This window comes from Corythoichthys intestinalis, chromosome 16 (assembly GCF_030265065.1).
Source record: "Corythoichthys intestinalis isolate RoL2023-P3 chromosome 16, ASM3026506v1, whole genome shotgun sequence".
NCBI lineage: Eukaryota > Metazoa > Chordata > Actinopteri > Syngnathiformes > Syngnathidae > Corythoichthys > Corythoichthys intestinalis.
The window spans coordinates 35426447-35440853 of NC_080410.1; the positions used below are offsets into that span (position 1 = coordinate 35426447).

Sequence of the window (14407 nt, forward strand, 5' to 3'; positions counted from 1 at the left end):
CCCCCCACTGCGCATGTCACTTTCTGTCAGCAGTTGACTGACAGAGGTGAACTCAGTCTTGTTTTGGTGGGAAAATTACGGATATGCCATTCGGAAACTGACGGGAAATTTAAGAACTGTCCCAAATGTATAGTCGGTGAACATAGTTACTAGGAGAGCAATGGTATATTGCAAGCCTTAGGAGCCGTCTGCGTTGCTGCGCGCTAGCTTGATAGCATTCCCGCGGTGGCCGACTTCCGACTTGAAATGGAGGAGCGAGAAGTTGAGTTGTGCGGCTCTTGGATTTGAGTCCCTACTCTGTGCCCGCAGTTCTCGCTAGACGGCCGTTTTCTTTTCCCTCCTTCCCTCTTCCTCCTCGCCTCGACGGAGAGCAGAATGGCGGCGGCGGCCCCCAACCCGGAGGACTCAACCCGGAGTAGCGGCGGCGGCGCTACAGTTTGCGGCGCTCCAAGCTCCCTGGCCGCGGACGGCGACGCGGAAGAGGCCGAAGACTTCGCGTCGTCCCCCCATTGCTCGGAGCTGTCGCGGCGGCAGAACGAGCAACGCAAACAGGGCATGTTCTGCGACGTCACCCTGGCTTTCAGTAGCGGCGCGGCGGCAGGCGGCCACCAGACGTGCGAGTTCGCGGCCCATCGCTCGGTCTTGGCCGCCGCCACCGACTACTTCACGCCGCTGCTGGGCGGCCACTTCTCCGAGTCGCTCTCCGGCCGCGTCGACATGAAGGAGTGGAGCTCCGAAACGGGGCCCGATCCCGAGACTGTGGAGAGCGTCATCCAGTACATGTACACGGGGGAAATTCGCGTCAGCACCTGCAACGTGCACGAAGTCCTGGAGCTGGCTGACAGGTACGATTTTGGCCTAGCTCACCTTCTTTCGCACCAGCTTTTGACTGGAAAATCTTGATGCGTTAGTTAGGGACAAGTCATCTTTTTCACATTTTTTTTTTTGCATTCATCAAGGCTCACACATCCATTCATGGTACTTCTTATTTCATTCAAAAATTCCAAATAGAAATGAAGTCATAGGGGATAATGTGAAATAATATTTGGCCCATTGACATTAGGGGTGTGACAAAATATCAAAATGGTGCTATATCGTGATACTTTTTACTAGTGCTGCAACGATTAATCGATTAACTCGAGTATTCGATCAGAAAAAATATTCGAATTTTGTTGCTTCGAGTATTCGTTTAATTAAAGTGGCGTTGTAATGGTTTATTTTCAAAGTGATTGCATTAAGTTTTATTGATTAGGGTATATACACTGCCCTCTGGTCTGCCTTATTTAACATGGCTGAATCCAACTGCTCCCTGCCAAGACCAACATAAGCTAAGTTTTTGTTTGAGTTCGTTTTTAATGCATTCGTAATTTAGTTTATAGGTATATTCGGCTGTTTTTGTAGGTCTCAACCATTTGTTAAGAGCATTAAAAAAAAAAAACTCAGCATTTTATAGCATTTAAGCTAGCAGACTTTTGTTATGTAAATTAGCCAATTACTATTTTGTTGTACATAGATCCTCATTTATTTATTTTCTTATACGGTTTGAGGCTCAGCTCAGGTGTTTTAATTTTTCATATTATCGCGTTAACGGGCGGTAATTATTTTTTTTTAATTAATCACGTTAAAATATTTGACATATTTCACGCACATGCCCCACTCAAACAGATTACAATGACAGCACAGTGTCATGTCCGCTTGTTACTTGTGATTTTTGGATGTTTTGTCACCCTCTGCTGGCACTTGGGTGCGACTGATTTTATGGGTTTCAGCACCATGAGCATTGACTAAAATAATCGATAGCTGCAGCCCTACTTTGTATGCCAAAAGGTTATCGATATGCTCTTGTCAAGAATCGAGATATTGTTTTAAAAAGGTGTCAATTAAAAAAATGATTTAATTAATTTAAAAAGGCTGCCATTGACGGTGCTCGACGCCCAATCCATTTAGACTGGGAACGTTTCAAAAAAGCATTGAATGCGAACACAAAATAAAATTTCCGAGTGTTTTTTAACACTATGCAGAATTGCGCTTTCATTTAAAAATGAATTTAAAAATGAATGAATATATGTGAGCTTAGCCTCAAACACTATTAAAAAAAAATAATAAATGACAATCTAAGTACAACAAAAGAACAATTGGCTAACTTGCATAGCAAAAGTCGGTTAGCTTTAATGCTATAAAATACTAACGTTTCAGCTAAATATACTTGTAAAGTACCAGTAAATAACAAATGCATCAGAAAACATGAGCTTATGTTGGTCTTAACTGGGAGCAGCTGGATTCAGCCATGTTAAATGAGGTATGTCATATTCACTGTTGCCACTAGAGGGCAGTGTATCCACCCAAATCAATAAAACTAGATGCAAACACTTTAAAACCAAACCATTACAGAGACACTCAAATTATACTAATACTCAAAGCACCAAAATGTGATCTGAACCTTTTGTCTAATCTAATTACTCGAGGTAATCGATTAATCGTTGCAGCACTACTTTGCATCCCAAAAGGTTATCGATGCGCTCATGCCAAGAATCGAGATATCGTTTTATAAAGACGTCACTGTAAAAAAAAAAAATAATAATAAAAAGAACCAACTACTTTCTACCAAAATCTTTCACCATAATTGTGTCTCAGTGAACTTTTTTGTCCGTTGATTTCGTCCAATTTTGCATGCGTTTGGTTTTGCCTTTACATGTCAAAAAAGAATTGTTCACAATGGCCTGGTTTGGTCGCTTTTCTTAAGGACACCATAATCTTTCTGTCCAAGCTGTTGTCTTCTTCACTGACACATTGCCGTATATCACCATTTTGGGCCCATTAGGAAAAAATGTCACATGTGCACAGGACGCGCTCAGCTTAGCTCATTGCTTGCTATTGACGACAACAGACGTCCATTTTATTTCAGCCTTTCATGTACAAATGGTTTTCTTTTCTACATTCAGATAGGACGGGGGGGACAATATTTTGCGGCCTTCATTTGGCATCCATTCGTTGTACTGCAAGTATTTTGCAGTGGACAATAAAAAAAAGATATGGTGGAAAACACTCAGGTGACTTCAAGTTCCACTCTGAGACCCCCAATTTAGCTAACTTTCAAAATTCTCCAATATGCATGTGTGATACATCACTGGAAAGCTTAAAATTAGGGTTGTTCCGATGATGTTTTTTTGCTCCCGATCCGATCCCGATCGTTTTAGTTTGCGTATCTGCCGATCCCGTTATTTCCCGATCCGATTGCTTTTTTTTTTTTTTGCTCCCGATTCAATTCCAATCATTCCCGATAATTTTTCCCGATCATATACATTTTGGCAATGTATTAAGAAAAAAAATGAATAAAACTCAGACGAATATATACATTCAACATACAGTACATAAGTACTGTATTTGTTTATTATGACAAAAAATCCTCAAGATATCATTTACATTGTTAACATTCTTTCTGTGAGCGGGATCCACGGATAGAAAGACTTGTGACTTTGTATATTGTGACTAAATATTGCCATCTAGTGTATTTGTTGAGCTTTCAGTAAATGATACTGTGGCCATCCCAAATGCATGATGGGAAGTGGAACCATGACTGTGCATCATGCTACCAATTGATATATCTTCTCTGCGTTGGGAAATGACTTAAGATGTTAAGACAAAGATCAATTGCCACTTTGCATCCCCACATTGCTTCCCATGATATTTCTAATTATAGGGTGAGGGATTGCAAGGCTTTAGCCAATTAATAAAAGGCTCCAAAGGCTGCCAAAATTCACTCTACTGATTTAGCGCTGCCTTTTATCTCTCTATATAGGTAAAACGGCGTCATTACAGATTGAGCGCGACAATGAGTGAGAGGGTCGTGCAGCGCATACATTAATTGCGTTAAATATTTTAACGTGACACATTTTTTAATAAATTAATTGCCACCGTCATCGGGATATTTTTGATAACCCTACCTTAAGCCTAAACTAAAGACTCTGGATGAATGTAACACATTATGTCTGTAACGTTAAATACAATTAGAAAACGATTGAATTAAAATATATATATATATATATATTAAAAAAAGGCATGGCCGATATTTTTTTGCCGATTCCGATACTTTGAAAATGACGTGATCGGACATCTCTACTTAAAATCTCAATTTTCTGGGGGAAGAAAATTTTTGAACTGGAGGCCATTTGAAAAAAAAAAAAAAAAAAAATTTAAATAGCAAAACCCTAACTGGAGGCGAGAGCAGAATTAAAGTCACCACGATTTTAACGAGATATCGCGTACCAAACTTGTTTCGATCCAAAAACTCCATGTAGCATGTATCACCGAGTGTCAACACACAGCTGTGAATGGCCACAGCCAGATTTTTTGGGGGATTTTATGGGTGAAACATGGTGATATAACAAGGGTTGCGATGCAGAAATCGCAGACAACAAGGAGTGGTTGAGATTTTCTTTTTCATACATTTACCTTTTTAAACGTTATTTTTCAATTTTTCTTTGTTTGGATCAATCATTTATCATTTAACATATCGGGGAAAATGCGACAGTAACAAAAAAAACAATTAAGCGATAGTTATGAGGTAGATATCCGTGACTTCTTTAAAGACGCCATTTTTTCATTGTGATGTAATTTGTTTAAAAGTTTAAAATATACGAGTGAATAATTTTTAAAGTCATTTTTTTTTTTTTTTTATTAAATATTAGACATCATTTAATGATTCTACGCTAAAAATGACTGACATTTTGAATAATAAATATAATTACTTACCTTCTTTTTATGGCTAGGTTGAAACAAAAACGATTGCGCGACGTCTGTAAACGGGAGTTTTCAGGGTAAAACGGACAAATTAAAAATAGTTCGGGGGCTTCATGTGCCATGAATCTGCTGTGGCAGCATATAGACATATTGTTCTATCAAACACAACAGTTGTTTTGGCTTAAAATACAGCAGTTTCTTTTTAAGAGGAGTGCAAGTGCAGAAACTGCTTTTTCAGTCTTGGCTGTGTTTTCCGCCATACAGTGGGGAGAACAAGTATTTGATACACTGCCGATTTTGCTGGTTTTCCCACTTGCAAGCCATGTAGAGGTCTGTAATTTGTATCATAAGTTCTCTTCAACTGTGAGGGACGGAATCTAATACAAAAATTCAGAAAATCACATTGTATAATTTTTAAATAATAAATTTGTATTTAACTGCATGAAATAAGTATTTGATACATTACCAACTAGTAAATATTTCGGCTCTTAGTTCTTTTTTAAGAACCCCTCCTGTTCTCCACTCATTACCGGAAGTAACTGCACCTGTTTGAACTTGTTACCTGTATAAAAGACACCTGTTCACATGCTCAAACAAACAAACTCCAACCTCTCCACAATGGCCAAGACCAAAGAGCTGTGTAAGGACATCAGGGATAAAATAATAGACCTGCACAAGGCTGGGATGGGCTACAGGAAAATAAGCAAGCAGCTTGGGGAGAACGTAACAACTGTTGGAGCAATTATTAGAAAATGGAAGAAGTTCAAGTTGACGGTCAATCTGCCTCGTTCTGGGGCTCCATGCAAGATCTCACCTCGTGGGGCATCACTGATCATGAGGAAGGTGAGGGGTCAGCCCAGAACTACACGGCAGGACCTGGTCATTGACCTGAAGAGAGCTGGAACCACAGTCTCGAAGAAAACCATCGGAAACACATTACGGCGTCATGGATTAAAATCCTACAGCGCACGCAAGGTCCCGCTGCTGAAGCCAGTGCATGTCCAGACACGTCTGAAGTCTGCCACTGATCATCTGGATGATCCAGAGGAGCAATGGGAGAAGGTCATGTGGTCGGATGAGACCAAAATTGAAATTTTTGGTCTAAACTCGGCTTGTCGTGTTTGGAGGAAAAAGAAGGATGAGTACAACCCCAAGAACACCATCCCAACTGTGAAACATGGAGGAGGAAACATCAGTTTTTGGGGCTGCTTCTCTGCCAAGGGTACAGGACGACTGCACCGGATGGATGGGGCTATGTATCGCCAGATCTTGGCTGACAACCTCCTTCCTTCAGTGAGAGCCCTGAAGATGGGTCGTGGCTGGGTCTTCCAGCATGACAACGACCCAAAGCAAACAGCCAAGGCAACTAAAGAGTGGCTCCGTAAGAAGCATCTTAAGGTCCTGGAGTGGCCTAGCCAGTCACCAGATCTGAACCCGATAGAAAATCTATGGAGGGAGCTGAAAGTCCGTGTTGCCCGGCAGCAGCCCTGAAACCTGAAGGCTCTGGAGAAGATCTGCATGGAGGAGTGGCCAAAATCCCTGCTGCAGTGTGTGCAAACCTTGTCAAGGACTACAGGAAACGTTTGGTATCTGTAACAGCAAACAAAGGTTTCTGTACCAAATATTAAGTTCGATTTTTGTGATGTATCAAAAACTTATTTCATGCAATTTAATGCAAATTTATTATTTAAAAAATTGATTTTCAGTTTTTTTGTATTAGATTCAGTCCCTCACAGTTGAAGAGAACTTATGATACAAATTACAGACCTCTACATGCTTTGCAAGTGGGAAAACCAGCAAAATCGGCAGTGTATCAAATACTTGTTCTCCCCACTGTATATCAATAATTTTAAATAAAATGAATGAATTGATTTCAAGGATTCACTTTGGGAAAATGAATACATTGTTTATATGAAAAATACAAATTTAAAATAAAGCCATGAGTAATTTCAAAAACATATATATAAATCTATATAAAATGAATTACAGTATGTTGTCAACATCCTTTCACGCTATGTTGTAAAATTTGAATAGTGAGTTGCTGATTAAAATGGAGGAAATGTTAATAATGGATGCTTTTGGATCGAAAGAGCTCCAGGGTTTCCTGCAAGGGCTCCTTCTGTTCTGTTAGCTTCCATCTATGTGAAAATAACTCTTGAGCAACAAAAATAGCCTTTTGTTTGAGTATTTTGAAACTATCAGTGAACAAGAATTGTCATCACTACAGTGTGAGTCTGCAGGAAATGTGTGGAAAATGCGGTTCTGGCAGCACATCAAAGCAGAAATTTTGTGTTGACCTGTTTATGTAGTCCACAAAGTAGAACCCCAACCACTGTTAATTTTATTACTAAGGGGCAGTCAGGCCTGCCCAATAAAAAGCAATGGGTAACATATTAAGTTCTCGAATTGGTTGTCCACGCAATATAAAAACAATTTTATAGCCTTTCTAAAGCCATGGCACAGACATAAGACTAGGAAACTACAATGCTGTTTTAAAATAAGTATTAAGATGCTTTATGGCAGGGATGCCCACACCCAAATTGGTACACAGGTTGTCCCTGGTTAACGAACGAGTTCCGTTCCTACGCTGGTAACAAAGTCGGAATTAACCCTTTAAGTACCCCTAAATCTCAAAATAACTATCCAAAAATTAACAAACATATTGTATTTTGTTTAATGATGGAGGATACACTGCCCACTGGTGGCAGCGTTGGGTCTAGCTGGACTGTCATCTTGTATGACTGAGTAGCAGACTCAGACGTCTGACATGGTTAAAGGATAGCTGCGCTCTGGTTTGGCCCGCATCATCCCACATTGGCTGTAAGTTGTTTCAGCTAATATGTTTTATCATGCATTTGTAATTAAGTTTAGAGCTACGGTTTGTGGAGTTACATGTGAGCGATTTGCAAAGAGAATTGTAAATACTTTAGCATTTGTAGCATTTAAGCTAGCGGACTTTTGCTAGGCAAATTAGACTAATTTAATCTAGTAAATTTATATATTTATTGGACAAGATTAACATTGAACATGAACAGCAATTTTTTTTGTCAAGTGTTTTATTGTTAAAATGCATGTTGTTTTGATCATATGCGTGTTACAGCTTTACAAATTGTCAAAAGTGACGGACGTCAAAAGCTTCAAAAAACAGAATTGCCTTATTTGCTGTCTGTAAAAAGCTGAACAACTTCACGTTTAGTGAGGACAGAACACGTCATATTAATAAAGTAAAAAATTAGATACTGTGAGGTACAATAAGGTTCTGTTATGCGACTAAAAACATCGACTGGAAGTCAAAATTGCATAAATTGAGTACGTCGTAACCTGGGGACTACCTGTACAAGATTATATACACCACATTTTCACTGTATATATATGGCAGAAAACACTCAGGTGACTTGAAGTTCCGCTCTGAGACCCCCAATTTGACCAAATTTCAAAATTGTCCCATATGCATGTGTGATACATCGTTGGAAAGCTTAAAATCTTTATTTTCTGGGGGAATAAAAATTTTGAACAGTAGGGCATTTTAAAGATTTTTTTTTTTTTTTTTAAACAGCAAAACCCTAACTGGAGGTGAGAGCACACGAGAGCAGAATTAAAGACACCATGATTTTGACGAGATATTATCACGTACTTACCTCGTTTCGATCCAAAAAATCCACGTAGCATGTATTATTGAGTGCGAAGGCACAGATGTGAATGGCCACAGCCGGATTTTTGGGGGATTTTACGGGTGAAACATGGTAATTTAACAAGGGTCGCGATGCAGAAATCGCAGACATCAAGGAGTGGTCGAGATTTTCTTTTTCATATATTTACCCTTTTAAATGTTTTTTTGTTTGTTTGTTTGTTTGTTTGTTTTTTTTCCTTTTGTTTGGATCGATTATTTATCATCTAACATATCGGGGAAAATGCGACAGTAACAAAAAAAAAATACAATTAAGCGATAGTTATGAGGTAGATGTCCGTGACTTTTTTACAGACGCCAAATTTTTCATTGTGATGTCATTTGTTTAAAAGTTTAAAATATGCAAGTACCCTAATACCTTTCTTTTTATGGCTGGGTTGAAACAAGAACGGTTGCGCGACGTCTGTAAACAGGGGTTTCCAGAATAAAACGGGCAAATTAAAAATAGTTTGGGGGCTTAATGCGCCATGAATCTGCTATGGCAGCATCTAAGCCTGTCGCAATATGCAATAATTCCATTTATCGCGCGATATATAAAAATGAAGGCGGTAATTTTTCCGCTGCGATTTATCGCCTCGCGTGCACGTGCGTGCGCGCATGCGGCAGACGTGCTGTTAAAAGTTCGGATTCCTCGTTACCAACTGCGCAAAATGCATCTTCGTTCCAGGTCTGGCAAAAACTAGCGCCGGAGCCAATCGTTCCCATTATATCCTGTTGTTCAACGTATACCGGCCGCATCAGTGCTCCGGAGTGACTGTGGACCACATACAGCGCGCTGTTGTTGTTGACGTGTGGGCGCTCCCGTCAGGAGGAGATGGGCAGGAGTGACATTTCACGCGGGTGGCTATTTTTCGGCACAACGCCGGATATTTACAACGAAGTCCGCCAAAACATTGTTACCGACTAGGCTGCTACGAACAACCTCGCTTTGACAATAAACAGGTGCGCGCACACACTAGATATCATGAACTGGCAAACTAGATGTGCTACGTCCCATGCCATTGGCTACGTGAGCCCAGAGTGATTATGGGATACGTAGTCCATATACTACATCGACGAGTTCTAAACTGTCATGACTGAATGAAAGTTAAGAAGGCCAAATCATTCCATACCAGTGACTATAGATAATGTTGCAAATATTGTTAATTCAGTACGTGACACAGATGGATTCGGACCACAAATAGGATGTCTTGCTCATGGAGTAAACCTAGCTGCTAAGAAAGCTGTAGCAATCAACAGTGTGCCTTGCCTCACTTTACAAACAGTAAAGATTGTTCTCAGCACTTTTGTACAAAAATTTTTCAGATCAGTAAGAAGTAAGCACATAAATATTATGCACTAAAATGCATGTTTATATGATGGCAATTTAATTTTTGCTCGCTAGCAAAAAAAACAAAACCAAAAAACCCTCCAAAAATATATATATATATATATATATATATATATATTTTTTTTTTTTTTACAGAGCATTAAATGTATTGAATCGGATCGAAAATCGTGACCCCCATATCAAAAATCGTACCGAACCGTGACTTAACTGTATCATTGCATCCCTATGGAACAACATTGCAGAAGCTATGACGGGAAAAGTTTTCATTTGCCTAAATGCTTAAGTTATTAAGTGCAATTTTTTTTTTCTCTTTTTTTTTTTTAACACATTTTATTTATTCTGTGGTGCTGTGCAGTATCAATATTGTTGTTTTTTTTACTTAAGAGGCATGGTCTATTGTTTTTAGTTGTGATTTCTTAAAAAGTATTTTTGAATTTATCTATTAATATATACGGTATTTTCACTGTGTTATTGTAAATTGGCTAAAAAAAAATTGGGGGGATCGCAATAATTTATGACAATAATTATCGCACACTAATATTTGTTATCGCGACAGGCCTAGCAGCATCTAGACATATTGTTCTACCAAACACAAGAGTTGTTTTGGCTTAAAATACAACAGTTTCTTTTAAAGAGGAGGGCAAGAGCAGAAACTGCTTTTTCAGTCTTGTCTGTTTTCCGCCATATATATTGAGGTTGATTGTACGTATGTGTTGAATTGTACAAAAAGAAGCTCTGACTCGCTACACTGAATGTCAATCACAGGGCAAATGCCATTGATAGGCCAAAGGGGCTTTGGCATGGGTTCCTCATTGTCACGTTTTGCTTGAGATAATCCAATCGGCGACCTGTTTTCTTCACAGATTCCTATTGGTGCAACTGAAGGAGTTCTGCGGCGAGTTCCTGAAGAAGAAGCTGAGCCTGAGCAACTGCATGGCGGTGCACAGCCTGGCGCACATGTACACGCTGGACCAGTTAGCCTTGCGGGCGGCCGACATGATTCGCCGCAACTTCCATAAGGTGATTCAGGACGAGGAATTCTACACGCTGCCGTTCCACCTGGTGCGCTACTGGCTGTCGGATGACGAGATCACGGTGGACTCTGAAGAGGTGCTCTTCGAGGCGGTGGTCAAGTGGGTGCAAAAGCTGCCCGAGGAGCGAGGCGACTACTTCGAGGAGCTCTTTCGCCTGCTCAGGCTGCCTCAAATCAAGCCCTCCTATCTGACCCAGGTGGTGAAAAAGGAGCGGATGGTGGCGTCCAACGAGGCGTGCCTGCGCCTGGTGTCGGAGGCTGTGGAAGGCTACGCCATCCGTTTCGAGAATTTCAAAATGGCCGAGTTGGAGCCTTGGTCTTCATACGCCGCAACCTTCAAGCCGCGCTTCGGCCAGAACATGGACGTGATCATGGTGGTGGGCGGCGTGTCGGAGGGCGGGGACTACTTGAGCGAGTGCGTGGGCTACTTTGTCTACGAGGACCGCTGGGTCAACCTGCCGCACATCCACAACCACCTGGACGGCCACGCCATCGCCACCACCGACTCGCACGTCTACGTTGCCGGCTCCATGGAGCCGGGATTCGCCAAGACGGTGGAGCGGTACAACCCCAACTGCAACACCTGGGAGCAGGTGAGCAACCTGACTACCCGCAAGCACTCGTTCGGCCTCACTCGCATCAAGGACATCCTGTACAGCATCGGCGGCCACGGCAACTTCAGCCCGGGCTTCAAGGATGTCAGTGTGTACGAGCCCGAGCAGGACAAGTGGCACAACTTGGAGTCGGCACCCAAGATCCTGCGCGACGTCAAGGCGGTCAGCGTGGAGGACCGCTACGTCTACGTGACTGCGCGAACACCTGTGGATACTGACAAAGACGACGGGCTGAAGACGGTCACCACCCGCTACGACACTGACAGTCACCAGTGGCAGGACGTGGACTCACTGCCGCTGATTGACAACTACTGCGTGTTCCAAATGGCGGTGGCCGCCACAAACTTCTACCACACAGCCTCCTGCTGCCCCAAAAGCTACACCGAGCGGGATGAGGTGGCCCGTCAGAAAATCGGCGCCCGCGTCCCAGATGAAATCTTGGAAAGCCTTCCGCCCGAAGTGACCAGCATCGAGGGGGCCGCCGTCTGCCACTTCGACGACGACGTCTTCATCATCGGCGGCTGGAAGAACAGCGACGACGTGGACAAGCAGTACCGCAAAGAAGCCTATCGCTACTGCGCCGAGCGCGGGCGCTGGATGCTTCTGCCACCCATGCCGCAACCGCGATGCCGCGCCACAGCCTGCCACGTACGTGTTCCCTACCGCTTCCTGTACGGCTGCCAGCGCTACCCCATGCCGCAGAACCTGGCCCGCCAGCGGGATCGCATGCAGCAGATGCAGCAGCTGCACCGCCGCACGCTCACCCTGCGCAGGCAGCTGCAGTCGCAGATCGAGTGCTGAGCTGATCTACGCCATCTTGCTTTCTAGTCACTTTTTTTTCCCGCTACCAAACAGTATGTACGCTTTGGATTGTAATTCACCACGAGTTCAATTTTTGCATTCCGAAGGGACAATTCTCTGACCAATCCTTAGTAATCATTCCCTGTTTTCGCTATAGTTTGAAGAAAGACAATTCGCGCAGTCTCCAGACTCACTAAATCAGAGCTGAGGGGGAAAAAATGGCCTAATATGTTTAGTGTATGCAGATAATCTGGGATATTTTTGTTTTTCTTTCTATGGCAATGCTAATACCGAACAGAAGTGTATTCCTCTTGGGAAACGAGCCTGCTCTTGAAGTTTTCACTCGCTCGTCCGCATGGAAGAATAACTTTTCGTAAGTCACCGGCCTGCACCGAGCCATCCATTTATTTGTGATTTAATCATTGCTTCGGTAGTGGAACACTGCTAGTTCTCACTCAACTAAACGCTGTGCTATGTTGTGGCGTCTGCCACTTTTTGTAAGCCATGTAGAAGGATGTGCCGAATGTATGTTAATAAGAGCGGCAATGCTGAAATCATATCTTGACGAGATGTTTATGTGTCTGTTGGTGAACAACTTAAAGCTGTTTATATATTTGACATTCCTCTGTGGCGAGTTCCGAGACGGAGGCTTTGTTCCATTTGTAAACACTGTGACAATCTCTTCACGCAAGCGTGTCAACTCTTCTAGTGCCATAATCGCTTCTGTGCAGCCTCACTAACGAGATGTTCCATTCCCACCATCTTATACATTATACTTGGAGTATTTGATTTGTTTTTCTCTTGAAGATGTAATGAAGGCATTCCAGTTCTTATTAGAGAACCAGTCATTCCTTTTGTGCCAAAAGAGCACTTTTGTTCCTATCAAAGTCTTAAGCAGTTAAACATTGACGTTGCATCTTGAAAATGGGTTCCATTTCAAATTTAGTACAGAAAATTGTGATGTTTTTTGTTTGTTCTCACTCTGCTGCTGCTGTCGTTTCTCGGGCCAAGTTTACGAGATTTTGCAATGCTTCGTTTTACTTGTATGTTTGTTCGCATTCCTCTCCAAAGAGACTTGAAAATAAAGACATCAGCAAAGTTATGATTGTGGGCTCATATTTGACAAGGCTTCTTAAACTAATTCACTGCCATTGAAGAAGGTAGACGTTTATCGTTGTCAATCAGTTGCATAACTCTAGTGATATGGTACATCAATAACTACAACTAGGCCTGCAAGCTGGACTGAACCGGCCTTCGCAGTTTGGCGCAACTCGGACGGCACGCAGGTCGGGGTGGTGGCAGATCGTCTCCCTCTAATCGTCGAATGAAAACCTACCAAGCTTCAACTCTCCTCTTTTTTTGGGATGAGAAATTCACACACCTAGGGGGAAAAAAACCTCTTGTAGTGTACTTCAAAAAAGGAGGTGCTACTGAGCTGTGCGGCCACGCCCTAATTCAAACCCAAAATGAATCTTTTAATTGGGCTAATTTGACCAAGTGTGCCAAATTCCTTGGCTCTGTAAGCTGACAAAGTCCCTGAAAAAATATACTTTCTTTTAATGGCGAACAAAGGGTCTTCATGCCAACAGACAGAGACATGTGGACATGGGCCTTAAAATGTAGTATTACAAAAGGTCTTGAAACTACAATGACCAACCTGAAAAGAACTGGACATATGTAAGTAAAATGAGTTACTTATTTTTTTTCTTTTGTTTTTTCAACTGTCCTGTTCAGCTGTTTGACACGGAGAATGGAAGTCTTAAGTGCCCGGTTGGTCTGAAGTTTTAATGTTTCAAATTGAGAGTCTTACATACTCCCATTGTGGCCATTCAAAATACCTTGTTTATTATGACAAAGCAGCAAACAGGAAGGGGTTATGGGGGAACAGAAGAAAAGAAATGCAAGAGAAGAAAGAAAACACAAACTACAACAAGAAATACACTGAACGTCTACACTAACTACTAATATGTTGGCGCTATCGTCAGCCAGATGTATTTCCGGTTGACACCATGTGGGGGGCCTGTTGACCAGGGAAAGAGAGGGACGGGGATGGGGAGTCTATAAGCTAAGTGATTGAAAGGGCTAGAGTGTACACAAATCAGCTCCGTGATCTAGAACCCAGTAATCGTGTGAATCCCTTGTGATTGGTGTCCCGTTGGCGACCGAGCCTACGCCACCCTATTGCCAATCCTGGCACCGGA

General features: G+C 42.1%; 1 protein-coding gene across 1 annotated transcript; it reads left to right on the forward strand.

The window, feature by feature from the left end:
- On the forward strand, window positions 1-13309 carry klhl11 (kelch-like family member 11). The gene is made up of 2 exons (XM_057817900.1): window positions 1-845; window positions 10622-13309. Exons 1-2 carry the CDS (start codon window positions 376-378, stop codon window positions 12204-12206), a joined length of 2055 nt encoding a protein of 684 aa, XP_057673883.1. The 5' UTR covers window positions 1-375; the 3' UTR covers window positions 12207-13309.
- The last annotated feature ends 1098 nt before the right edge of the window (window positions 13310-14407 follow it).

Bases quoted from the DNA above. Each gene is read 5' to 3' on its own strand.
- klhl11 (XM_057817900.1), top strand. From the start codon at position 376: ATGGCGGCGGCGGCCCCCAACCCGGAGGACTCAACCCGGAGTAGCGGC. The intron at 846-10,621 runs GTACGATTTTGG...TTTTCTTCACAG, and splicing joins GTCCTGGAGCTGGCTGACAG to ATTCCTATTGGTGCAACTGA.